Below are 25582 nucleotides of genomic sequence, written 5' to 3'. Positions count from 1 at the left end.
CTAATTTAGTGTTTTACAGACAAGTTACAGATATAGGATATATATAGTTATTTAGATATACAGATATATAGTTTCTAAATAAACATTAATGTGTGTAACAGTCCTTTAATGAACATCAATGTATTCTAATCTAGTCAATCTTTTGTGAAAATGTGCTGTTCAAAACTGTTTATTGAATGGAATGTTAAGCTCTTTCCTGTCTCCTCTCTCCAGCCACCACCTCGTGGGTGCAGACTGAAAGCCCCGGGCAGGCGCCCCCTGCTGGCCCACAGGGGGGGCACAAGCGGACTCCTTCAGAGGCCGAGCGCTGGTTGCAGGAGGTCTCCAAGGCAGTGATGGCCACGCAGTCTACTCCACCCCTGCTTCCTGCCCCCACCATACAGCCACCTCCGATACCCACCCTACCGGGTCCGCCGGTGCCCACCTTAGCTGGGCCAACATTACCGACCTTTGTGGGCCCTCCAGGACCAACCCTAGCAGCTCCGCCATGCTCCCTGCCCACAGCCATGCAGCCCTTCCCCCTGGCGTTCGATGCCACCCCGGCGCCGGTGGGAATGTTTGCCCAGCCGCCCCTCCAGCCTGCCTTTGTGGCCATGCAGGCCTACATGCCCGCCATGGCTAACAGCATGACGTACCCCAACGCTAGCGTTCCAGTGGTGGGCATCACACCCTCCCAAATGGTGGCCAACGTCTTCTGCACGGCATCCGGATCAGGTGGAGCGGCCTCGATGGGAGTTAACATGGGGGCCAAGACCGCCGTGATGAGCACCGGGCATCCGCCGGCGTTCCAGAACCTTCCCGGAGGCTTCCCAGCGGTTCCCTTCGCCACTGCGCCGATGGTCAACGGCCTCCCACATAATCCCACTTACGCCACCAGTGTAACGTCGAACGGGGGAAACCACTGCATGGGAGCCAACAGTGTGAGCATGGCTAGCAGCCTGGCCAGCAGCATGGCGAGCAGCGTGGGCAGCAGTGGCAGCGGTGGCGGCTGGCCCATGGAGAGTGCGCTGCCGCCGCCGCCAGCCCGCCCACCCGCTGGCGCTCAGGAGGCCGATCACTTCGAGGCGAAGTGGGCGGCCCTCGAGTCCAAAACACAGCCCAAAACAGCCAACCCCTTTTCCAATGACTTACAAAAGACCTTTGAGATCGAGCTTTAACTGTATCGAACTGTGCCAGGGGACTGGGGGGTGGTGGGCTGGCCCCTGTTCCCCAAAGCAAGACTGAAACCACTTTGCTCCACCCAACCCCCCTCCCCCAACCCCCCACTGCTTTTGTTTCTCTTCTCCCGTGTAGATTTGATCCTCCGTTTTCTTTCTACCGAGAGAGTCTCCAGAGTGCCCCTGTACCCTGAATGCCACGAGAGGATTGTTTCCATGGAGGGGCGGCAGGGGTTGTCATCTTGCATCCTGTGTCCATTGAAGAAGTCACCACCCAGAACACTTATTACCCCCCTGAGTCATGCGTTTCAGGCCTCCGCCATGGCATTAAGACAGCGAGTCTAAGCTTGAGTTCATATTAACTGTCACAAGCGATGATCTCAGTTCACAAGCAAATGAGGAAAAAAAAGACGACGAGTGCTTAGCTGATGAACTGAACAGAAGGTCCCCGGTTTGCTATTTATTATTTCCATTTTTACAACTTATATGTTAAATCTGATATTTTTATTCCACAAGAAAAAATGGTATGTTTTTTTGATGGTTTTCCCTGTATTTATTTCTGTTGAGCGGGAAAATGGGAATTGTAATTGGGCCTGTTTTAGCGGGAGGAGGAATGACTCACCAAACGAGAAGCTGTGTAGTGTGAGCCATATTGATGGATACTGTGTGGGCGGGCGGACGGAAGGAAGGAGTGAGAGAAAGAAAAGAGAGAGTGTGTAAATAGCATGTTTCTTTTTTACTCTCCCTCTATGTACTATACCCGAGTGTGGCTTCCACTTGTTATTTCAACCTCAGTGAGTCACTGTTGAAAACCACCATGTCACCACGTCCCTCATTACACTTGGCCTGCCTCACCAGGGTCCCCAGAATGTGGTAGAATGTTCTGGAAGCTTCATGAATGGCACATCTGACATCAGAAAAAGGGCCACCGAGACCAGTCCTTCATTACAGTGCTTTTTTTTATGTTCTCCAAAGGGAAATCGTCACTGTGCAGCCAGACCCTGGGGACATGGAGGATTGAGATGGGGAGGGGTGGGGGTGGGGAGTTTGTCCCTGTGTAGAGCGCCTGTAAGAGCTTTGACTGGAAGGGTTTGGAGTAGAGGAGGTAGAAGACATCAAACAGCCCCAAGATAACCACAGACATGGTGCTGACCTGGCATGAATTCACCACCAGATTAGGTGCCACAGCTGCTCCCAAATCAGTCGCTATTTCGGATGCTGCTACTGCTGTTTAAACCTTTCCGCTTCGTGGAGAGGCGGTTACACAGTTATTATCCAGACTCTAATAAGATCTTTTCCAAGATCAGCACCACAAGTAATAGTAACAGACAAGGTCTGTTTTTTAAGTGAAGGACCGCTAGACCTGATCAGTTCTGTGACTAAGGCCTTCTGAACAGGACAGGGCAGACCATCCAATCAAGCAGCAACATTGACATTTAGGAAAGGTTACGGCATCACGCAGGGTTTGTTTGAGCTGGCGTGTTGAATCTTGTGGGGGACGACCGCAGGTAGAGGACTTCAGAGGGACCGAGGAAAGGTGGACTAGAAAGGGCTGACTTAGAGGAGAGAGGGGCAGAGATGAACAGGGCAACAGCTGGAGGAGGGAGGAGCAGAAGAAGGAAGAAGCGGTGAAAGTTGCTTATCGGCTTAGAATGTGGAAGACTACAGGAAGTAAACGAAAGCCTCTGCGAAAGGAATCGGCAGGTTAAGATGGTTTAAACAGGGATGAATCGAAAGGATAGAATTTTTGAAAAAGGGGTGATTGAACGCTACGTGGAAATGTTTCCGTTTATTTTTTATATCCATTGAGGTTCCAAATGTTCTTATTTATAATTGTATCACTGACAAAGAATTTATTTTTTCAAGTAATCCAAAAAATTTGACCCCCCTCTCTTAGTAGTTTTTTCTGTCCATTCCATCAAATAGACATACAAATGAGGGAATTGTGTCACACAGATGTCTGTGTTTTCTTGTATGTAAACATCATGACATTTGTATCTCTCCTAAAGCAACTAAGAATGACTAATACGCGGGGAAGAGAACACTGTGCGGGGCATACCACATTCCTAATGGCATGTTCCATTGACTTTGACCAAATTAGCCAAACAAGCCTGGAATGATGCAAGAGTGGCTCCAGTCGGGAGCCAAGGGACGGGGTTGGCACAGGGCAATCCTTGAGGGTAAGGGGGATTTTTCAGTCATGGAAAAGAGCGAGGAGGACAAATTTAGAGAGCAAAATACACAATCTTTCTTGACCACTGCAGAAACAGAGATCAGCTTCACCGCTCTAAAGGAAGCAGTGGAGAGTTAGGGGGGAAGGGTTAGTTTTGACAGTCTCTTATTGATTTCAGGAAAATGGGTCTAAAAGGAATATACCACACACTCACACACACACACACACACACACACACACAGCCACACTCTCTCTCACACACACTCTCACTCACACACTCACACTCTTTTACAGAGTTCTTCAGAGCTCCCTCGCTGGGTTGAGCTGATAGCATGGCATGCAGCAAATCTACTGGTTTATGTTCTTCATTTGCTGGTCATTAACTCCTACTTAGCAGGTCAAGCAAGACCAGCCTTCTCTCTTTGTGTGGCCCAGTGACACTCTCGCCTAATCCCCAGTCCCAAAGACATGACCGCGGTAGGTAGGGGGGGTCCCCAGTCGAGTTTTCTGGGCTCATTCGTTCTTTCATTATTTTAAAGTGGGGAAGTGCTGCCCCAGTGTTTTATGCAGAGGACAGTCATGGTGCAATTGGTGTTAATTTATTGGCTCTGGCCATTTTGTCCACATAAAAAAAAAAAAAGGAATAAATGAAATTAAAAATGTAGGTTGTTCAAAACAAACTAAAAATTACCTCATAAACTTGATTGTAAAACTGTAGTGTAGTGATAACAAGCCAGTGGAGTTTATTTTTAATCTTTATTTACAGAATTTTGTATTTAAACCTACATATTTGTATTGTAATTACATTGTACAAAGATAAATAAATAATATAATATAAAAAAAAAACCTTCTTGCGTTTGCTTGCCTCTACTCTCTCCCTCCCACATAAACACAGCTGTTTTGTTTCTCCTAGACTATCTCACTTTGCATATCCACTCTCCGTGTTCAGTACAGATTCTTTCCAACAGAAACACAGTTTAAGAACACAGTTGGAATCCATTAAGGCTTCAGGCTCCTGCTTTGTGTTGTCACATTCCCCAGCCATGACAGACAGTAGCCCATGAAAATACAGGCCCAAACACAGACTCTTATTCTCACATTCCCAACTCTCAGGACACCACTGATACTGTAAGACTTCTCCCCTGACCTGCTCTTTAGAAGTCCACGCCAGCTTACGGTAGGGTTCTCTGGCTCATCCCCACAGGAAGACAAGACCAAGACTCACCTTCACACCCTCCAATCAAGCGTCCCCTTGGCTGAGTTCTACTACGGCACTGTGAAGCTGTGATGAACCCTTCCACCCTGAGGACCCCACTTGGCACACACAAAGGATTCATTGTGTGCACAGAGCATTGCATGTGGAACCATTTACAACTGCACAGTAATGTCCTAATGTCCTCTTGTCTGTGTGCAACCATTATATGTCTCTGGTGTACGGGTTGAGTGATGCAGGAGTTATCTCAGTTCTGGTATTTTAGATGATATAGACGTGTCCTCACCTTGCAGCTCACACAGTTTAGTGGTGTCACTGCACGTGCATCTTCACGTGGGAAGGCTTGGGACCAGATGCTGTGGCTGAGTACATATATTATATGCCCCCCCTTCCCCGAACCAAGAACACTGGAATGCGGCATCTTCATTCCTAAATCTGTGTCCGCGCAAAGCCCCATGCACAGCAAGGTCAGTGCAGTTTACTTTCCCATCTCGTCTTGCACGCACGCTGGCTTCGCACACACAGCTCCCTCCGCAACATACGGTCCCGCCGCACTCCTCTCATCTGATAGTGCTCACGGGCGCTCGCTGAGACCCAACTGTTGTGTGGGCGAACCTCTAAACCTGAGAAACCAACACACGCAAGCTGCCCGAGGCTGGCTCAGGGTGAACCACGCAGCAGACCCCCCCCCCCCCCCCAGCAAGGATGCCTGGTTTCCCAGGAGGCCGTGAGAAAACAGAAGAAAACGTGAGGATCTCCAAACAAGACAGTGCTCTCATTGTCATTCTCTCACCATTCCAAGGGGGGGGGGGGGTGGAGTTGGAAAGCAGGGTGGACATGCTGGAGGGGTTGCCATGGAGACCACGAGGTACAGTCATTTATAAACATCCCAAAAGGGCCACGGTAAGCAGAACAGCACAGAACGAACATCTCAGCTAGAATTATGGTGACATACTATGGTGACATACTATGCAAGATTACAGAAATGTTACATTGCCCTCACATGCAGCCACAGCAGTTTTCTTACAGCCGCATGTCCCCGTGGAGACACTGACCTGGATATACTGATTGAAGATTATGTCTAATTACCTTCTCAAAACAAAAACACACACTCAATTTGTACAAGGTTTACACTTGGCTAAGGAAACACTCAACAAATGCTGCCAGTAATAAAACTCACGAAATGGCAAAAAAAAAAAAATCCATGGCCACATTTACCCAAATAGCACAGAATTAGTGAGGGTTTTTTTTGCCTCCAAACAATTCCAGACAAAATGGAACACACCACAACAGTACCGTTTAGGGGAATGTGCCGTGGCACAAAACAAGTCTCCATCACTGAAATATTGGTGATGTGAGAAACACAAAGCGACATGTTTGGCTTTCTTTTCTTATTTCCTTCACCGGGCCTGCCAACCGGTATAAGCCAGAACAGAACCACGAGTCAGGTGCCTCGGCGTGACCTTTGCTAGTCACGCTCCTGGGATGAAGGAAGCAATTGCCTTGTACCTCCTGGAGGCGCACTGGGCCACATAATTAATGGAGGGGTGGGGGTGGGTGGGGGTAGGGTGTATTTGACTTCTACCTCACCAGTCCCATCAGCCAGCTCCCATCGACTAACTCCTCACTCAGGCCGCGGTGGAGACAGATTGCCCAGGAAGGCCAGCTGCTGTGAACTGCACAGGCCAGACGTAAGGACGTGTGCTGTTACAACCAGATGCAGAGACAGACAAAACTGTTTAGACAGGCGGAAAGACACACAGACATGCTGACAGATAAGTATGGCATGCAAGGTGTGTAGAGGCAAGGAAAAAAACAATTCAGTGTTCAATGTTTTCCCTGCCAAATTTGTTCTAATTTAGACAGCCACGTATGGCCTTGCCAGTCCCACACTAATCACATCAACATACATATACATACATATAACGTAGTTATATCACTTGAAGCTAATGTCAAGTTGATGGTAATGCACTATGTCCATTCAGTGTCTGAGAGCTCAGGTAAGGACACGTGCTGCATGTAGTATATGGCGTTCCAGGCAGTAATGGCTTTGTGAATATGACTGGAGTTCTGTAAGGATCCTGCTATCCTCCCTGAGGTTGTCTGATCATCTGCCACGGCAACATGATGAGGGTGTGCTATTGTCAATAGCGGAACAGATGGTGGAGCCTGATAACAATTACCGAAAATATTAGAGAAACTGGCTCCTCATTCAAATGGCACTCCTCCCTGGAATGAAAACACTGGAAGGTTGGCAGGGAAGCCAGTGGAAGGTAATCTTTCTGCCAATAGAGTCATTTCAACTGGTTGGGTGGGGAAAGATTCTCTCTTTCTCTGCACCTATTTCTTTCTCTGCCCCTCTCTCTCTACTGTACACCGCCGTCTCTAATCCCATCATCTCTCTCTCCCCCTCCCTCTAACTCTTTTGCTTTGTCTCTCCCCTTGCTTCCCTCCTCCCCATCTCTCTCTCTCTCTCCCTATGTACTCCCCTCCTCTCTCTCTCCCTCTGTGCTCCCCTCTCCTCTCTCTCTCTCTCCCTCTCCCTCTGTGCTCCCCTCTCCTCTCTCTCTCTCTCCCTCTCCCTCTGTGCTCTCCTCCTCTCTCTCTCTCTCCCTCTCCCTCTGTGCTCCCCTCCTCTCTCTCTCTCTCTCTCTCTCCCTCTATGCTCCCCTCCCCTCTGTCTACCTCTCTTTCTCTCTGTCTCTCTCTCATTCCCTCCTCCTCTCCTCTCTATGTGCCTAAGCCCCTGTGCCCTGGCAGTGTCTGGCCGTGGCAGTGCCAGCTCCCCGGAGCCTGTGCCAGCGGTTGTCATTCATGAAGGCCCCGGGGGGCTCCAACCCAGGCTGAATGCTAAAGGCTGGCACACAGAGGCCTGGGTGTACATGAGCCCCCATGACTGGGGAGGGAGAACCGGAGGCCTGGGGGAACGGAGCTGACACAACACAGACAGGAAGACAGCCGTTAGAGCATTCAGATGAGGGTGTGTGAGAGTGACCTGGGAACAAACTAATACACACTCACACACACACACACACAGCGGACAGAGAACACAGAGGAGCTATGAAGATTGACAGCAACGTAGGTCAGCAGCGAGCTAGACAGAAATGAGGGGGGGCCATATCAGTATGCCGAGAGAGGAAAACAGAGTGAGAGAGAAACTAAGAATGTGAGGAAGCAGATGATGGCCGAAGACAAGCACAGATGGTGTTTCAAATGACATTCACCACGAGGAGCCTTCAAATGCAAATCAAGTCCAGCCACCAGTCATTGGTCAGGCACGCATCACATGGACCAGGACATGGCAGAGACAGACATGGGAAGACGGATAAGCTGTGGCGTCAGATTTCAGCGGGACATAGATTCGCCCAAGTTAAATGGTGAGTGCTATGGCTGCTGGGAGCTGATTAACGAGCTGTCAGACCAACGGCAGACTCCTGAGACAGATGCACTCGCAGACAGCAGCTGACCCCCAGAGCAGATCTGGCACTCATCCAGCGGGTCCACGCCAGAGGAGGGCCAGGCCCGAGCCAGACCTGTCCCAGATGCGGTGGCCTCCAAGGGTTCCCAGAGTTCAAAGGTCTTTGAGGGACCCTGGCATGATACGACTCCTTGACTGTTCATGAAAGATCAGCTCCTACAAAACTGGAGAATAGGAGAACACACAGTTCCTTTCTTAAAAAGGGTGAATTGTGTTTCTGAAAAATGCTTTGATTGTGATGCTGACAGTATGCTGGTAAAAGTGTTTCACAAGTCGCCAAATTTGTGTGCAGGCAATACAGTGGCAGCCAATAGCAGCCATTCCAGACGCCACCGTTTTTGCAAGACAGAGAGACATTAATGAGGTCAGGAACTGTGTTTTAGGACGGACATAATGAGACACAGTGGTCGTGCACAGACCCTCCTTCCATAGATGACCCATTTCTTCAGTCAACCCCGAAAAAATGAGCAGCCGAGGGGTTATTAAACAGAAGGCCCCCACTACCCCACCACCGAAGAAGCCCGCCCCCCCCCTCCCCACCCCCCAGGGGCGATCAGATACTCACTGTGAGAGCCACACAGTCATCACATTGAACTGGATCAGTGACAGTTACAGGTCACCTTCAGGATCAAGGCTACTGAGCCATGTTAATTTGCCATCTACTTGGATGGAATGTTTACGTACACAACCACTGTGCTTGAGTGTGCATGACAAACAGAGAGAGAGAGAGAGAGAGAGAGAGAGAGAGAGAGAGAAAGAAGCCCAGTTTAACTGTTTAGTCTAGATTTCACCATGCTGCATGCATGGCACTCCCTCTGCTCTGTGTGTCTGTCTCACTCCAGCAACGTGGAGCCAGTGAGGAGGTGCTGGCAATTTCCTTAATACATCTCGGGGTGGCTCCGGTGTATAAAGTGTTTCTTTCATGATTGCATAGTGTTCTCCCTCCCTCCTTTCCAGGCATCCTAGTTCTGTTTGGTGTGGGTGACCGTGACTATTTTGAGCTGATTGGCAACACTAACTTTCATTCATGCCCAGAATCTGTCGAGATCTTTCTTATTCCACAACCAATCCTTCGAAGTAAACAGCTGATATAATGCAGTAATAATCCAATATTCCAGAGCTCAAAATATCATAGCATTAAAAGATATCAAAACATCACAAAACATTTAATTGAGAATGAGCATTGAAAGTTTGGACTTCAGTACAGACTACCAGTATGTACACTCCAGTGGTTGTAAATCCCAAGAGTGCTGTGGTCTGTTAATAGCTATAGTCAAGATGGAGACTGCAGGTACATTACGCACATGACCATAAATCACTGTGACATGCACAGAGAGAGAAGAGAGAGAGAAAGAGACAAGTCATGAGGCAGGCCATATAGCATAAAACCATTTTCGAGTCCTTAATGTCCTTATGACAAAATTATTTGTATCCGTATATTCTCATGTGTATCTTTGATTCATATACCAAGACAAACCAACCACAACCTATTGTCATTCGGCGAGAATGAAGGGAAAGAGAAGGCTTGAGCTCCCTCCAGTGGACAATCTCAGTAACATGATTTCTCTTCTCGTTTTGAATTTTCCCAAGCACCCGAAAGACCATTGTAGGTCAGTGGGCCTGATCATTACAATTCTTCGAGTTTTCTGAATGACTTGCATTATTTAACTAAAGCTCTTATTCCGGAAATGATTGGTATCCAGCTTTTCGATGGGCTATTGTAGTTGTACATAACAGAACAAAAGGGCCTTCGAGTGGCAATCATGGCAACTGATTTGTGAGCATTACAAGAAGCAACCTTCCCTAAAAAAACCATAATTTTCATTCCAGTTTCACAAGTATATTTTGTTATGGTCATCATTGAGCTGTTACCTATCTGTCTGGAAGTAAGTCTTCATTCACATTCATGTCTGTATTGAATAAAGAATTAACTCAAATAACCTGGACAAAGGCATCTTGACAGAGTGAACTATTTTCAATTTTGTTTCAACAGCTGTTTTTCGGCATACAGCCAGGAAACCTGGATCCTCACCTTGAACTGACCTTCAGTCAACACCATCAATGCCAGGCAACAACTGCACAGCATACACAGTACATCTGCCACAACAGCTGGAATGCTGTTCAGTTTCATTTTGCTCTCTTCGCACTCCAGTGGTAGAGGACAGTAAAATTCCAATTTAAAACCCTGCAGAATATCATTTTTTTTTTTTTTGAAAAGCTGGTAGAAGCCAGCATTCCTTATAACGTCTGTTTGGGAGTCTGGCCCTGCTGGTCATGAAACTCCACAGGACAAAAAACACCAAACACCAAACACCCAGGTCCACATAGCCTGAAATAATGCATCAGCCTTCTGAATGAGTGCAACGCACCCTGCTGCTCAAAGAAAACACCATCACACACACTGTTGTTAGGGTGGACTCGAAGGTTTACGATAGTCTTTAATAATTATTACAAGAAAGCAGAGTAAAACACAGATTGTCTGAGACAGACGTCAATTATGTACAATTAAAAATCATAGCTTTGGTAAATTACTGTACAGTCTTGCATTTTGCATATCCAGTTCCAGCGCATGTTTTAAGAAAAGAATGTGAACGCTACATGTCCAGAGAGGGTGTCAGAGAGTCTATGATCGAATACTGGGACACAGATGGAGCATTAAAGAAGTGCTTTAGGGGCCTTGCCTCTCCCTCAGCAATCTAAGCTGCAACTCAATACCAGCATTAGGAGCAGGCCACCCGCATTGCACTGTAGACGACTGAAAGCTTGCTATCCTCAACAGACAGCACCGCTCCCGGGGTTATTGTTGGCAATGAGAGTTCCGTTGGGTTATATAGCATATGTCGCGGAAAGAAGTTAATCAAACGGCTGAGATGAAAGAACTTGTTCATTTCGGCTATATCGCTGGATATGATTAGGAACTTAAAGGTGCAGTGCACAGACTACCATCACCATTGACTTTCACTGGAATGTTCACTATACTGCATCACACTAAATGCATATTATTCATCACGCCACTAGTGTCCCCAGTTTAAGGGTTTAGTGGCTGTTTTCTCCTTTAAAATCCTACTTCCTAGGCGGCACCAGGTACATTCCAGTGCCCGGGACTGGCGGCAGAAAAAGTGCTCAGTGTATAAGGGACACTGTCCCACAATAAGGTGAGGTGTGGCTTGTATGACTGATGAATGCCTTTCTCTTGTCTTCCTAGTTTCCTTCAGGCTGCGTCAACTCTGTGTCCTTATTTCCATGTTCTCGGCGAGGCCTGAGGTGCATCCCACACCGGACAGAGGGGTCACCTGAATCAGAAGGCTCTTGGCTGGTTAGACGCCATTATTCATGATGGGGGGAGGGGGGGGGGGTTGCTACGCCTGCCAAACTGACTACGCCATCAGCTTCTCAATCAAGAACAGTACACAGGGAAAACAGGGATCCTCAAACAGCTCAGATACCTTGGCGTGTGTGTGTGTGTGTGTGTGTGTGTGTGTGTGTGTGTGTGTGTGTGTGTGTGTGTGTGTGTGTGTGTGAATGGGCTAAGGCTTTCCCAGGTTTCTCTAAAGGCTGTCCTTCCGAGCGGCGCAGCCGTCACACACCCGCACCGGGTGGTCCCACCCTCGGGAGGGCACGGGTCGAGTCTGGGCCGAGCAGCCGCCGCACACGCCCTGCCCGCAGGCCCGGCAGTGGTGCTTGGGGATGCTGGGCGTGAAGGTCTTACTGCACTGGTGGCACTGGACTATGTCGCTGTCGGGCACCCAGTAGTCGGGCCTCGCCACGCCCTTCACAAAACCTGTGAGGGGGAGAGGGAGAGAGGAGGAGAGGAGGAGAGGGAGAGAGGAGAAGAGGAGGAGAGGAAGGTTAGAGGACAAGAGGAAGAGGTGGAGAGGAGCGGGGAGGAGAGGGGGAGGTCCGGAGAAGAGACGGTAAGAGTCTTGTTTGAACAGTTTGGTTCTCGTATATATGCCGTTGTCACTGCATATATGCATATACACTGTATACCATGCGTTCTAGCAAATAATCCACTTTCAAAAAGACTAGACAGCGTGTTTAAAACTATTTAAATATCAATATGGGCATGCATTACAGAAGAGGATATATAATGAATGTAACCTATCAGAAAGGGAATTTCATTATTTCTTTCAATGCCTCATTTCTTGTACTTATTGCCATGGATACAGGACAAATGCATAATATAATTGACAGGGGCTCTATGGAGGTTTCATGCTGGCTTCACAAAAATGCGAGTCGGAAAATCATTATATCTGGAGAGAGGAGAAAAAAAAATGCTTAGTCGTGATCTCTCAGCAGTACAATGAAAATATATTTCCTCCAATCTATGGCTGCGTAGCTGGGGGTGAGCTGGGGATGTGTGCGATAGCGGTCGGCGTGCGGACCGAATCACCTCTCCACACGTAATTACAGCCCGACTCACCCCTGCCTGCACCACATGCCCACGCAAACAGGGCTTGGAACCTTTCATCATGGCTGCCAAAAATACCTCCCTTTTTCGGCTTAGGTTGCTAGGCTGTGATTTTGTCCACAGACTTCCATTTGTGTACGAGGCACGACTGTGCTGCTGGACGTTTGGAAACGGAGAGGGGTAATGACTGATTTTACTGGAGTATAATCCTAGGGTTAGGGTTAGGCGCTGTAAGCCACTGAGGAGATAGTGGGTGGGTGGTGTGTACTTACACAGGGGGTAGTCCACAGCGGTGGAGACCATGTCCAGCGTGGACTGGGCCACCTCCGTCACCTTGCGAGCCATTAGAGTCCGTGGTTCCAACAGGGCCACTGCAAGAAAGGAGGCTCAAATAAAATGGTGGTCTACCAAACCGTACCGAACATGCTTGTTTAAGTTCTTAGAGACAGATTTCAAACACACAGTGAATTCACCTGTCAAATGCTGGAGCAAGCACTCAATTTCAGTTCATACACTTATGACACTTTCAATGAAAACAGGCCCAAATAATTTGTCCACCCCCCTGTAAGCCAATTAGAAGAGACCACACTTGTGATAGGGGGAAGAGCACACAAGGCTTTTCTTGCTACTCTAAAGCAGGAGGTATTAGGTCACAATGACTTGTTTACAGAAATAATGTTTCTAGGCAACCATAAATGACAACGCAATAAAGCAGGACTTTACTGCTCATCTCCACTAAACCTGAACCTATTAACCAAATGTGGACATGGGCAATTAGTCCAGTGTGGCCTGACGGTTGGAAAAGATGATGGATGCTTTCACCATTGAAATTGTCATAGCTGGATTTCCCCCCATTAGAAGTGAGATCCATCTATGCTAATGTTTAACAGAGGCATGAGTCATGCTCGTCTTGCTGCTCTGAAAGCCCCAACTAAAAGCTTCAGATACTGAAAGGATGAAAACCACAGAGAGATGGAACAAGAGAGATAAGAGAGAAAATGCGGGGTCAATGACCAGACACAGACACAAGAAGAGTCTACAATTTAAAGAACATTTGTATGTCCATATTCTGGTATTTTTCCACCGCTGGCTGATAAAAAGGTCCAAAGACCACATAAAAATGTTCACAAATCGAATGACTTAGAAACCAATGTTCAAACTGCTTTCAGATTATTTGAGCCACTTCCCAGATATAACCTGCTAGCATCTGAGGGGAATCCCTTCTCCCCCGTGATTCCCATTCACAGCCAACCGGATGGCTTACTTTGCACCCTGCAGAGTGTGTCTTGCTCAGCATGTGAGGCTGTGGGATGGCTGTGGGGTGGCGTGATTACCTTGGTTGGTGGTGTTGGGCCCTCCCTGGCGGTAGCAGGCGTCACACACGCGGACGGGACCGCTGCCCCAGCCCCGCTCTGGCACGGGCATGGAGCGGCAGGAGCAGGCCTGGCAGAAGCCCTCGCCACACGCGCGACAATGGTGCTTCCGCTCCAGCTCCTCAAAGGGCTTCTCACACGCACGGCACGCCTAACACAGACACAGGCAGCAGGAGAGAGAGAGAGGGAGGGAGAGTAAAAGAAAGAAAGAAAGAAAGAAAGAAAATGAGAGGGTACAAGGAGTTATGAAAATGGCAGGATGGCTCAAAGAAAGAGGGAGGAAAAGGTGGAAGAGAGGAATGGGTAAAGAAGACAAAAAGGACCAGAGAGGGAGATAGGATGTGGGTGAACAAGGAAGTAGAGAGGAAGGAAAGGAAGTAGAGATGGAGAAAAGTGTTTGAGCGTTAGAAAAGAACAGATGAAGAAAACCAGAGAGAGTAATGACAACCTGTATCCATGGTGATAGCACCATGGCTAAAACAGCTGGCAGCTTTTCAAATATGAATTCTGGTGATAAATAGCTGAGAAAAGAGGCACTTTTTTCAATTAAAAAAAAATGAGTCACACACTGTTCACTGCTCAAGTAAAGAGTGCAAGCTACAAACCCACTGGAACACTGAGAAGATTCCTGCTTTGGCTTTTAATGTAGGTAATTCTATCTACCTGCATATTATTTACTTCCACATACCTTTAACATAGCCAGCATTTATTTATTATTTATTTGCAAGAATCAGTTGATTCTTCAATGTGAAAATGCAATGCAACGGCCATAAATGGCCACACCCAAACCCCAAGCATGACTAAGAATGGTGCCTCACAGTGATGTCTGCGTTGGGCCTCCAGTAGGGCGGCGCCACCTGGTCAGTGAGCCAGGCTGTGATGGCCTTAGTAGGGCCTGTGCTGTACTCAGACACCGACTGGATGACGACGTTCATGCCGTCCAGGACCCGCTGGGCTGCATTCTGGTGGTCGGTGGGGAACAGCTCGGACTGGGAGAGAGGGAGGGAGAGAGAGAGAGGGAGGGAGGGAGGGAGAGAGGGAGGGAGAGAGGAAAAGGTCCAATGTGAGTTCTTCACTCATAGCAGACATGATGACAGATGTCACGCAGCCTGCCGAACAAATGGCCGAAATGATATTGTCTGACGATGATCTCAACAACCAAATTGACAATTGTGCAATGACAATGAAAAAAAAATGATTGGAAAGCAGTATTTGTATACAGTCAGTAGCGGTCATCACAGCATTTAAGTTTCATAGGCTAAATGCTCACTGGCACTTAATGTCATGTAATATACCATCATACAGAAGAGTTATTAAGGGGAAGTGATAAAGTACGCAATCAGATTCTGTGTGGATGGGTGGTCTCACCCCAGGCCAGACGTGCTTGACCTCAGGCCGCACCACGCAGCCCTCAGGGTCCTGGTTCCCCATCCAGTACTGCCGACTGCGGAAGATGATGCCACAGTTGGGGCACTCCAGGACATACCTGTGAAAAAGGCAGCATTTCATTACCCATGCAGTAGAATAGTCATGAGTCGCCAATTTGTTTTTGAGAGCACACATGGAAAAGGAGCACAAAACCATGGTAGTGGATGGTGACGAAATGTGTTGATAAGGGTAAGTTCATAGGCTAAGCTTCATAATAACACTGATGCCCTTTCATGGCTGCATCACCCTCAATGGACTGGTATCAGAAATTCCATACTCAGTTAACGGTCTAATTGTTTTTACCCACAATCAAACTAAAAGGCTGTCCTTTGAAGCGTGTAATATAAATATAATTAGTTACACGCATCTAGCTCATCAAGATGATAATCTCTGCGCAAACTGCATTTCTTGTACTGATGTCTGTGATTGCACATCTGGCTCTGCAGTTCCATGATATCTAAGCTGTTATGCATATGTTTCTGTATATGTTGAGCATGCATGGGCATGACTGAGACATATCAATGAATTACGGATTATGGAATATGAATTAAAGTTGTATTCAAATATCTGTGTGTGTGTGTGTGTGTGTGTGTGTGTGTGTGTGTGTGTGTGTGTGCGTGCATGGGCAGCTGACTCACCCTGACCAGGCAAATTTTGCTAGGCCAAACCAGGGGTTGTCTGTTGAGGCAGAGGTCTTGGGTATAACGATCGTCTCCCGGCCTCCCTCATAGCACCTCTGGGAGCAGAGCAGAGGTCACAAGACAAGGAAGAGATATCTTTCATGAAACATTAAATACAATACAAAACACCAGAGGGGTATTCCACGTACGTGGTTTAGTGACAAACCTGGATAAGTTAACTCAGAGTAAGTGGTAAACCTCCTAATAAAATAACCCCCATTGGTTAATTGTCCTAGCAAAACAACAACAGAGGGCTCTTCTATTAGGAGGTTTACCACTTACTCTGAGTTAACTTATCCAGGTTTGTCACTAAAACACGTACGTGGAATACCCCCCAGACCTGATTTTGTTTTAAACTGAGCATTATTAAACTGTGATTCAAAGCCCTGAGAAGGCATTTCCCCCAGACATAACGCATGGGGATAGCTGGGGCTGGAAGGAGTAAACACTAAAGCCCAGCAAAACTGGCACACACACATATGCGCCACCCTATGAAGGCATTCATTTTCAATGGACGTGTCCAGATTTGATTTGCTTTGATTATCCGATGAGCACCCAAATGAGGGCCTTCTTAGTGCACTTCGCCTCGTCAGAATGTCACTCAGCCTCTTTCTCTGCACTGATCTGATTACTCACTGATCCCCAGCCAACCCAAATGAATGGACCCGTTTGTTCTCCTTCTACAGTTCTGGCATCCATCTCAGGACACAAATATAAGCACCTTCCAGTTACAACTTAGCAGGAACAAGTACACACGACTGCTGTTCCTCCCTCTAAATTATTTCTCATGTTGCCAAACACCTGTGGTAATGTTTTACGCTTTGCCACCGCCTCACAGAACACATGGCACACGTCCGGTAGTTAAATATGGGAATGTGACCGCTTTGATAAGATAAGATATCAAACTGAAATAGCTTTTTATTGACAGCAAAACGAAGTAGAAATAGCTTTTTGCTATCCACTGGGCCCAATTACGGATTCTTGGACTGGTTATGGTGAGTTTCCTGCATCCAAACCAAGTCTGATAAATGTCTGGATTTGCGACACTGGAAGTTTCTGTGTACAAAAGTGTGAAAGACTAGAACTCTGATATTGCAATCAGCAACCTTATTGCTGTTAACATCTTCAAAATGATTCCTGAGAGACCATCACAAACACAGCTGGTCCTGAAATTTGCGCTGTAATAGCTCATCTTGGAAAGTTATTAGTTTGCAAACATGGACCTTATTGTTTGTTACTGTACAAGACACTAATGCAGTGTAACCCATCACAAAAGCAGTTTGACACTACACTTGGTGTGTAATAGCCTATTTGAGAGAGGTTATTACCTTACAAATGAGGACTTTGTTGTTGTACTGATGGGAATACTGGCACAAGCCGTCAGCTCTGTGTTGCACGCCGTCCTTCTGGTGGTTCATGCCGTTCTTGCACCGCACACTAGGAACATGACAAAACATACTCGTCTCTACTAATCCTTAGGCAACATTTGTGCATTTTTGTCTTCACACCCACACACACACACACACACACACAAACACACACACACACACACCCACACACACACACCCACACACACAAACACACACAAACACACAAACACATCATAAATTCTCAGTTAACTCCCAAACACCGGAGGAGAACTGGTGGCTACAAAAAGTATCCATGTTATGAGGTTTGTGACAAGAGTCCTTGAAACAATATCCATGAAGAGCTTTCAGTCATTTTGATAAACACATAAAAAGTGTTTATGGAAATGGATGATATTTCCTGTCAGACACAGAGACATAAAGAGGTACCATCCAGTTGTGAAATGACAGAGGGCACTGGCATAGCTTAGTCTTAGCTACTGTTTTCATTCAAGAGCAAACGGGAGGCTTGAGAGTTGAAAGAGAGGGCCTAGAGGAGTATCTTGAACAGCTACATGCAGACAATGAGAGGCATGTGGATCTCGTGTTACCGGCAGACACTCCCCCAGGTGGAGAGATAGGCCTGAGAGATGGACGATAAAGGAGCGTCTGATGTTTTGGAATATCCACGGAAATTCATGGTGATTATATGGGGGGAAAAAGAGAACAAATTCCGAAGATGTAGTGTGGTAGCAAGGAGGTTGGTCTCTTATCTGAATGCAAATGGTTTGATATCTATTTCCGTGCAAAAAGCAAGAATACCAGGTTTTTCTGGATGTTTGGAACATAGTTTGTTGTGAACGGCATTCAGTTACTTTCAGGTCCCTGAGAAGATTTCAGCATTAGTCAGAGCATATTTTGCGGATATTCAGTTGTGCTTTAACACAAGTAACTACATCACATCCTGGCAGCATTTGGAGATAGTTGCCTTTCACCATGGCAATGGAGGTAATTATAAGGGCATCTAAATGGGTTGGTGGTGGTGAAAGGCTGCTGGACGGCACCCAGTTACCTCCCATTCAAGATGATATGGATGCCATGACGACGCTGACAACAACTGCTCACTGTACCTGTTGAATGACAGTCTAAAATAGGCAAGAATGAAAGTGAAACCAAACAACAACAAAAAAAGGGAAAACAGGTGGAAACAGGTTTTATATTGATGGTGAGGTGATTCCTTCTATTGTAGAAAAACCTGTGACGAGTTAAGACAGGTAGCACAATTCTACATTGAATGACCGATGACAGGTTTCAGAGCTTAGAGACTTCAATGTTAAGGCAATCAGTACTACTGATAAGACCTTCCTGCTTGGTAAACTGAAACTGTGGTGCTTGCAGTTTGGGATGTTGCCACACGTAAGGTGACCTTTGACTGTGTATGAAGGTGCTATTTCAAAGGTGGAGACATTTCAGAGAGGTAATTTGAATAAGGCAGTTAGGAAATGGTTACAAGCAATCTATTGCGTGTTTGTTTGAGAATAAAGGAGTTGAGGTTTTCTATTTGCCGGTTAATGGTGGAGACTTTATGGTGGAGGAATTTATTTTGTGCGAGAAGGACAGACAGGGACACCTAGCACGTACAAACAGTACTGGCAAATGGGACTGAACTAACACTGAGATACGTGAAATCTTGTCGAGGTGTATCTGTTGTTGTCTCTGATAATGGCATGTGTCCAAACCCCTCCTGAGTATAAAGGGAGGGGGGAAGGTCTGGGATACCAGACACCGCTGTTGAGGCTTCTAGAGGTGTTGTGAGTCTAATTCAACAAAGGAAGGAAAGTGCCCGCTTGAAAACCCCAGTGAAATGCTCATGAAGGCAGCTTTGTTGTTGTTGTATCCTGCTGCTCAACTTCTGTTGTTGGGCAGTCATGTTGTTGTGTTTAGCAGTTGTGGGCTACAGACAGTGCATGCTGTACTGTGAAGGAGGGCCTTTACGGGTCCCGGGTACAAAATGTCCCCAACCAACAGCACAAGGAATTTAACATCTTTACCTGTGTATAACTAAAATCATCCAAATTAGCTCAGGAGATATCCTCCATGTGCTCATTCTCATTTTACGAACTCTTACAGTTCATCTCACAGATTGCTGTTGTCCTCTTTCAGTCAACGTGGTAATTCTTGCTCGTTTGCTCACTACATTCATTTAACCAAGTGGTACAATCATATGAGCAGCATATTGGGTGTTTCTCAAAGTCAAGGATGCTTCCAAGCTGGGTCCTTCGGAGGCTAGACTCCTTCCTAGCAATCGGAGAACAAGCAATGGAACAGTCTAGCTCGTGTGCAGGGGTGCCTTTAAGTTCTGTGCTACTTCTTCTTCTTCTTCTTCTTCTTTTTTTTTTTAAGGCACTGGTACGTGTTCAGAGGATTGTGGGTGCTTCAAGAACGCAGAGGATACTCCAACTATATCCTAGAAAAATCTCTGAATGAAGGACTCAAAGAATCCTAGACATCGGGACAGTCTTTCAGCGGGATTCAATGACGTAGCATCCTTGTAATGCACCGGTCAAGGATCCGTCAAGGATCCTTCCTTGACTTTGAGAAACACCCACTGACAGCTTTTAGGACACTTACTTGCAGCTGAGGCAAACGGAGGGACAGGTGAAGTACTCATCAGGGAAGAAGGAGTACACACTGATCTTGTCATCAGAGATGTCCCCACAGAACCTCTCACTCAGGGCCTAAGAGAGAGGGCAGCAGAGAGGGAAGAAAGGCAAGAATGAGAACACACATATTCACATATCTTATGCCCTGATGCGCCTCTATTATTAATTCCATGAGTGCACACACACACACACACATCAACACACACACACACACACACACACACACGCTCACACACACAGACACGCACTCACACACACACACGCACACGCACACACAGATACAGATACAGACACAGACACAAACACAGATACAAGTAGAGATAGGCACAGACTACAACCAGCACACCCACCCGCAGAGATATTCACCAATCCAAATAACCATGTCTGCTTACACTTGCGTGAGACCTTCAGAGACACACACACAACACACACACAACACACAACACACAACACACAACACACACACACACACACACACACACACACACACACACACACACACACACACACACACTCACCTGCAGTGCGCTGAAGACAATAGAGGGGTGGCGTGGGGCACGCGTAGCCAGGTTCTTCACCTGCTGCCTGACAGCCTGCAGGAGCTGGGAGTAGTCTGTAGGGGGCGTGATGGTCTGAGTGCCCACATATTGGACTGAACTAAAGGCCTCAGTGGTTTGGTTCAGGTCATGGAAACGTTTCTGCAGCAACGTGTCAGCCTGGCCTGGACATGAGCTGTCTGTGAGGGAAATGTAGGACAACAGCTCTTAGATACTGTCATAAGGATACATTGCTCACTTCATTACAGAGTAAAGGAGAGGCTGACTCTCTGGGATAAACCAGACATGTTATGAGAGAGGAGACAACTCACTGACGGGGAAATGAATGGAGGGAATAGGAGGGAATCCCTAACGCTAAACATAGCGGCCGGTTTTATAAAGAGCCGATCACATTATTTTGCCTCCCATTCTGTTTATTTCCACAGTTGCCTTAGTAACAACTGTGCCGTGAAATGTGGTGCATGTGCAGTGAGCAAGTCAACACGATGAATACGATCTTTTGTTCACACTGTTAGTCAGATTTAACTGTGGATTCACATGATGTACTTTTAATGTCTGTTTGACCACCCAATGTGGAGTTATGAATCTCCCCCCATTCATTTGGATGGGTGCCTGATCTTGTTTGCCTGCAATAGAGTGGCAAGACTTGCCTATAAGGACTTTGGATATAACAAGAGTCTGCTGAAAGCCACCGGTGGTGTGCTACCATAGGGAAATATCAACGAGTCAGCACAAATATACAACAGCCAACATCCAGAGGGAAATGCATTCTCATTTTTAAACTAAATCTGCTGGGTGGCAGAAACATGATGTGTATGTCAGCTATTCACGTCATTTAAAAAACTGAAACTAAACATACTGATGGGTGCGGAAGAAAGTAAAGAAAACAAACATTGCTGTCTTGAAGGAAAACCAGGGGTTGCATTCCAGTTCTATGGTTCACATCCGCACACTACTTGTGTGTACACTTCACAATTTCATCACATGCGCTTACAGGCAAAAATGCATACGGGGTTATTGAGCTCATTGGAAGTGTTGACTTTTGTAGACTCACCCCCTTGAGTCAAACTAAGGGGTTATAAAGGCTGTTCTTCCTGATTGGAATACCCTGCTAACTGAACTGACTGCGGTGTTAAATAAGTTTGATGTAAGCATTAAGACGTTAAAACATTTGCACTACGTTAGGGGAGAGACACAATGGGTTTCAGAGCGAGTGTTTCAGCATCAAGAAATCTATGAAGCACTTGGGAGTACATGTTAGCTAGTGTGTACAAGTAAATACAGTGAACAATGGATGTATGTATAAAACAGAAATGTGTCTCTGCATATGTGTGCAAAGGTAATGTGAGCCCAGCTGGATTGTCTGAGTGTGCTCATCTGTGCTGTGAGTTTATGACGTGTGTGTGTGTGTGTGTGTGTGTGTGTGTGTGTGAGCCCACTCCCTTACCCTGTCCCAGCAGCTGCGTGCGCGACGTCTCCTGGAACACGATCACGGCGGGCCCCAAGCTGGAGAGGGGCACGTCGAGCCCGCAGCGGCTGGAGAGGGCACGCAGCTGGGGGGTGAAGTACCTCATGTAGGCATCCGAAGCACTCCCTAGGAACTGGAACATGTCGTTGTGCAGCCTCTCTGCCCGTGTCCGGTACACCACAATGTCTGACACGGCCAGAACCTTCAGCAGCAGCCGCATGCGGCGGTTCTGATGGGTCGAGGCACCGAGGAGGCCCTCGGTGTCCAGGACAACCAGTCCAAAACTGGGCTGGGAGGCTGCCCACACCCCGACTGTGCAGGTGGTGGGGGAGGGGGAGGTGGCGAACACCTCCTCCCCGTCGAACAGCACGTGATTAAGCGTGTGGGATTTGCCATCCCCGGTGTTGCCAAAGATGGAAAGGACCTTGACGCTGGAGGTGGCATCGCTGCCACAGCCCAGCTTCTGAAGGAAATGCTCCTCATCACGAACCTGGGGGGGGGGGGGAGGGGGGAGAAAAGGGTGCAGGACAACACTTAAAAAAGATTTCTGTATGGGTTCTTTCAATGTTCTAAAGGATTTCTAAAGATTTCTGGAGTAAGTGCCCTGCATTACTAAAATAATAAATCGTTCCACACTGCACCCTTTTGTGTAACTATACGGTACGATAGGGTTTGAGTCTTGCAAGAAAGACTTTAGACAATTGTCAAAGCTATTCTGTACCTTAATCAATCAGCAGGAGGGAGTGCGGGTGAACCACCACAAACAATGACCGTAACTTCCAAGACACTTAACGCAGCAGGAACCTTTGTTTACAGTTCTGGTTATATGACCTTGACTGACTTTGAAGGTGGGTCATCTGCGATTAGGACTGAGACCGGATGTGAACCTAAGATTGATTTAGTACTTGTATCATATTAGAACACTCAGAATTGCAAAGTGAAAACTAAGGGTTTCTTTTCAAAGTTGTTCACATCAACCAATTTTAAATATTATAAACAGCATAAGAATGAGAGAGTATATGGAGAAAATGCAGGACTTATCAATTACAAGACACAGAAATGCAATTACAATGTGATGTATTTTGTTGCATTATAAGAAATACAGGCCTCTTAACTATTGTGTGGCTTTGATGTTCTCTTCAGTGTAACAAACAAAAAACACTTCACAAAAACTGTAATGGATTGCTAAAGCCTAACAAATGCCACTTCCACTTCAAGAATGATGGAGTTTTGGTCTAAAACTAGCAAGCTACATACCTATATAGCACACAAAAACAACAACTCAGTTGGCAACGATTAAATCTTGGTAAAAATGCTAACTGGTGCCATTTTGTGATATTGTTGGTGATGTGCTGTGAGGTCTTTCCCTACATTTTCCTGGGGTGTTCTGATACGAACCACAGAACTATACAGTGCACAGCCTAGACGGCTAGTGGGAAAGACGGATGTGTTTATCACAATCTGAAAATGATCCCAAATGTTGCATAGTGCTGCTTTAAGTTGAAAACAAGCTTCGGAAGCACTTGGTTCAAACAGCCGAAGTGAAACATTCATCAAACACACGGTTTTCCTAGAATCCTTGTGTACTTCATTGTACAACTTTTAAAGCTATGTCTATACATGGTTAATACTAGGATTTTCCTCCATTTAACTTATACTATTTATTGGGCCATGTAATTATTACATTGAACACCCGACATTATAATTAACAAGAGAGGTGACCTAAATGTACAGGTAAAAGTCCAGGATTCATGACTCATACACTTGGAGAAGCATGTGACTATAAAAATAAACCAAAACAAACACCAGGGGCGCTCCCACAGACCTCACGGTACTTTCCGGAGGTTTTGAGAAAATGTGAAAACAACAGCCAGCTACGTTAGACGTGTGATCGAGTTTCTTTACTACAGGGAGAGAGTGGCTCACAACTTTTAGAATGAATGACAGCGACAGTCAATGCAATTCTAACAGTCCTTCGTTAATTACATAGTGCGCAAGTTGTATAAATGTTCTGTCTTGTAGGCCAACATACCTTAGCTAACATTAAACCGTCAAAGCTAGCTAATGGTTTGGGCATCATCCTGTCAGATTCCATCAAAATCTATTTTAGGTGACAAGAAATAACATGATTTCTCGAAACCTAAATAACGCACCTTTGGTCGACAGGTTAAAAAAATATACTGCTTTGAAATTTTAACATGGTTGTACGGATGTTGAAAAGATGCTTGACAGCTTCTAAAACGCTTGACAGACAATCAGCTAATATACAGCAGCAAACAAAAATAACCCTAGCCTGATACACAATGCTAAGTGAAGGAAGCTAGCACGTGTGCAACCACATAACAACAACTCCCAGTTAAGGTAACTTGCATGACTCAGCAACAATGTACACTAAATAGTATGAGGATAGTTTCGTTGACTGGTTAGGTTGCTCATTTTCAAACTAACATATATTACACGCTAATGAATGCTGCGATAGCCAACTTAAAACATAACATGAACTTAGCTAACGTTAGCTAAGTAAGCTAACTTGCCTGCAAGTTTTCATTTTCGTCAACCAAAAGGAAACTCCGCTCGCCTACGTTCTCTTCAACTCTTTTGTGGAGACTCGTAAGAGATATTTCCTCCATGTCTTTCAGTAGCATCTCAGACATCTTTGGGCATGTCACTTACTACCATCACCAGCTAGGAAGCTGACCCTCTTTTGTTGTTACAGCTGGCTAGCACGCTAACTTCACAGACAACAAACGCAATTTGCATGTGCACTTCCCCTCACCCATGGCACTGGTTGTGACAGTTCACTGACGTCAGCCCAAAGATGAAAGCGGTGAGACCTGCGTGGTTTCACCAGACGGGCTCTGGTTTCACCAAGGTAATGGCAAAAATGTGAACTTTCATCACACTGTAGCAAAAATAGTAGCCAAATGTAATGTTATTAGTAAGACATAGATAGCATACAGCTTATGCTACGTTATGCTTAGGCCTAATAGTCCTTCTTGTAGACTTAATATATAGATTTATGTGAAATATGTCATTTATTTTATGTATTTATTTATTTATTCATTCATTTATAATTTGATGACGTGACAAATGTGTTATATTTAACTCTTACGCAGAAGTCCTAACATACAAGTTTGTGTTGCACTGTTTGCCAGCTCTTTAAAGATATTTAACTGAATCTTTCACTAATTCTCCTCGATAATTTTTCTCGGTTTGAAAAATATATATATGTATATTTTTAACAATTGACAAAACAGGCTAACTAAGCTACAAAGTGCAGTGGCCAACAGAAAGAAACAGCGCGACCCTGCGGTTTTTGTCAAAGTGTCCTCTGAATTATCAAGTTGTCTAGGGGCTTGGTTTTGGCAAAAGGTGTTGGCCCATTACCCATAGTAATCAATTATGTGTTTTTTTTAACGAAAAGTCAAATACAGGGCTCACCTCTCCACGACAGAAAATAATAGGCTGCATGATGTAGCCCTAATTATTTGCCTAATTTAAAATTAAAACTAGCCTGTACATTATGAAAAGGTTAAAAACTGGTGCAGCTTTGTATTAGGGTGCAGTTCCTCATGGATCAACAGGGTATGCTGTATTCCATGGAGCTTGCTAATGTTCATTAAATATTTGTTAGC

At 46.0% G+C, this 25582-nt stretch overlaps 3 protein-coding genes across 8 annotated transcripts in view; 2 read left to right on the top strand and 1 right to left on the bottom strand.

Moving 5' to 3' along the window:
• The window catches only part of numbl (NUMB like endocytic adaptor protein), a 50741-nt gene extending 46565 nt beyond the window's left edge, over positions 1-4176 (top strand). For all 5 annotated transcript variants that reach the window (XM_031573090.1, XM_031573088.2, XM_031573087.2 and 2 more), the window contains exon 9: positions 214-4176. In XM_031573090.1, the coding sequence (XP_031428950.1) occupies positions 214-1157 (944 nt within the window). In that variant the 3' untranslated portion in view covers positions 1158-4176. The remainder of the gene's footprint in view (positions 1-213) is intronic.
• Positions 4177-10425: 6249 nt separating this feature from the next.
• Positions 10426-24816, bottom strand: si:ch211-11n16.2 (zinc finger FYVE domain-containing protein 1). 2 transcript variants are annotated; one of them, XM_031573083.2, is made up of 11 exons: positions 24724-24816; positions 21927-22437; positions 20441-20658; positions 19891-19997; positions 17242-17350; positions 15872-15969; positions 15174-15291; positions 14624-14794; positions 13767-13956; positions 12705-12803; positions 10426-11802 (listed from the first exon to the last, which is right to left on the bottom strand). In XM_031573083.2, the coding sequence occupies exons 2-11, from the start codon at positions 22165-22167 to the stop codon at positions 11570-11572; spliced, it is 1584 nt and encodes a 527-aa protein (XP_031428943.1). In that variant the 5' UTR covers positions 22168-22437; positions 24724-24816; the 3' UTR covers positions 10426-11569. The 2 variants fall into 2 exon arrangements, with proteins under 2 accessions (XP_031428943.1, XP_012693401.2); XM_012837947.3 differs by lacking the exon at positions 24724-24816 and adding an exon at positions 24482-24722.
• The window catches only part of dpf1 (D4, zinc and double PHD fingers family 1), a 42615-nt gene continuing 41762 nt past the window's right edge, over positions 24730-25582 (top strand). The window contains exon 1 of the mRNA XM_012837881.2: positions 24730-24819. The gene's annotated coding sequence lies outside the window, so the exon portion shown is untranslated. The remainder of the gene's footprint in view (positions 24820-25582) is intronic.

This window comes from Clupea harengus, chromosome 9 (genome assembly GCF_900700415.2).
Source record: "Clupea harengus chromosome 9, Ch_v2.0.2, whole genome shotgun sequence".
Classification (NCBI taxonomy): domain Eukaryota; kingdom Metazoa; phylum Chordata; class Actinopteri; order Clupeiformes; family Clupeidae; genus Clupea; species Clupea harengus.
This window is presented reverse-complemented; position numbering and strand designations above follow the sequence as displayed.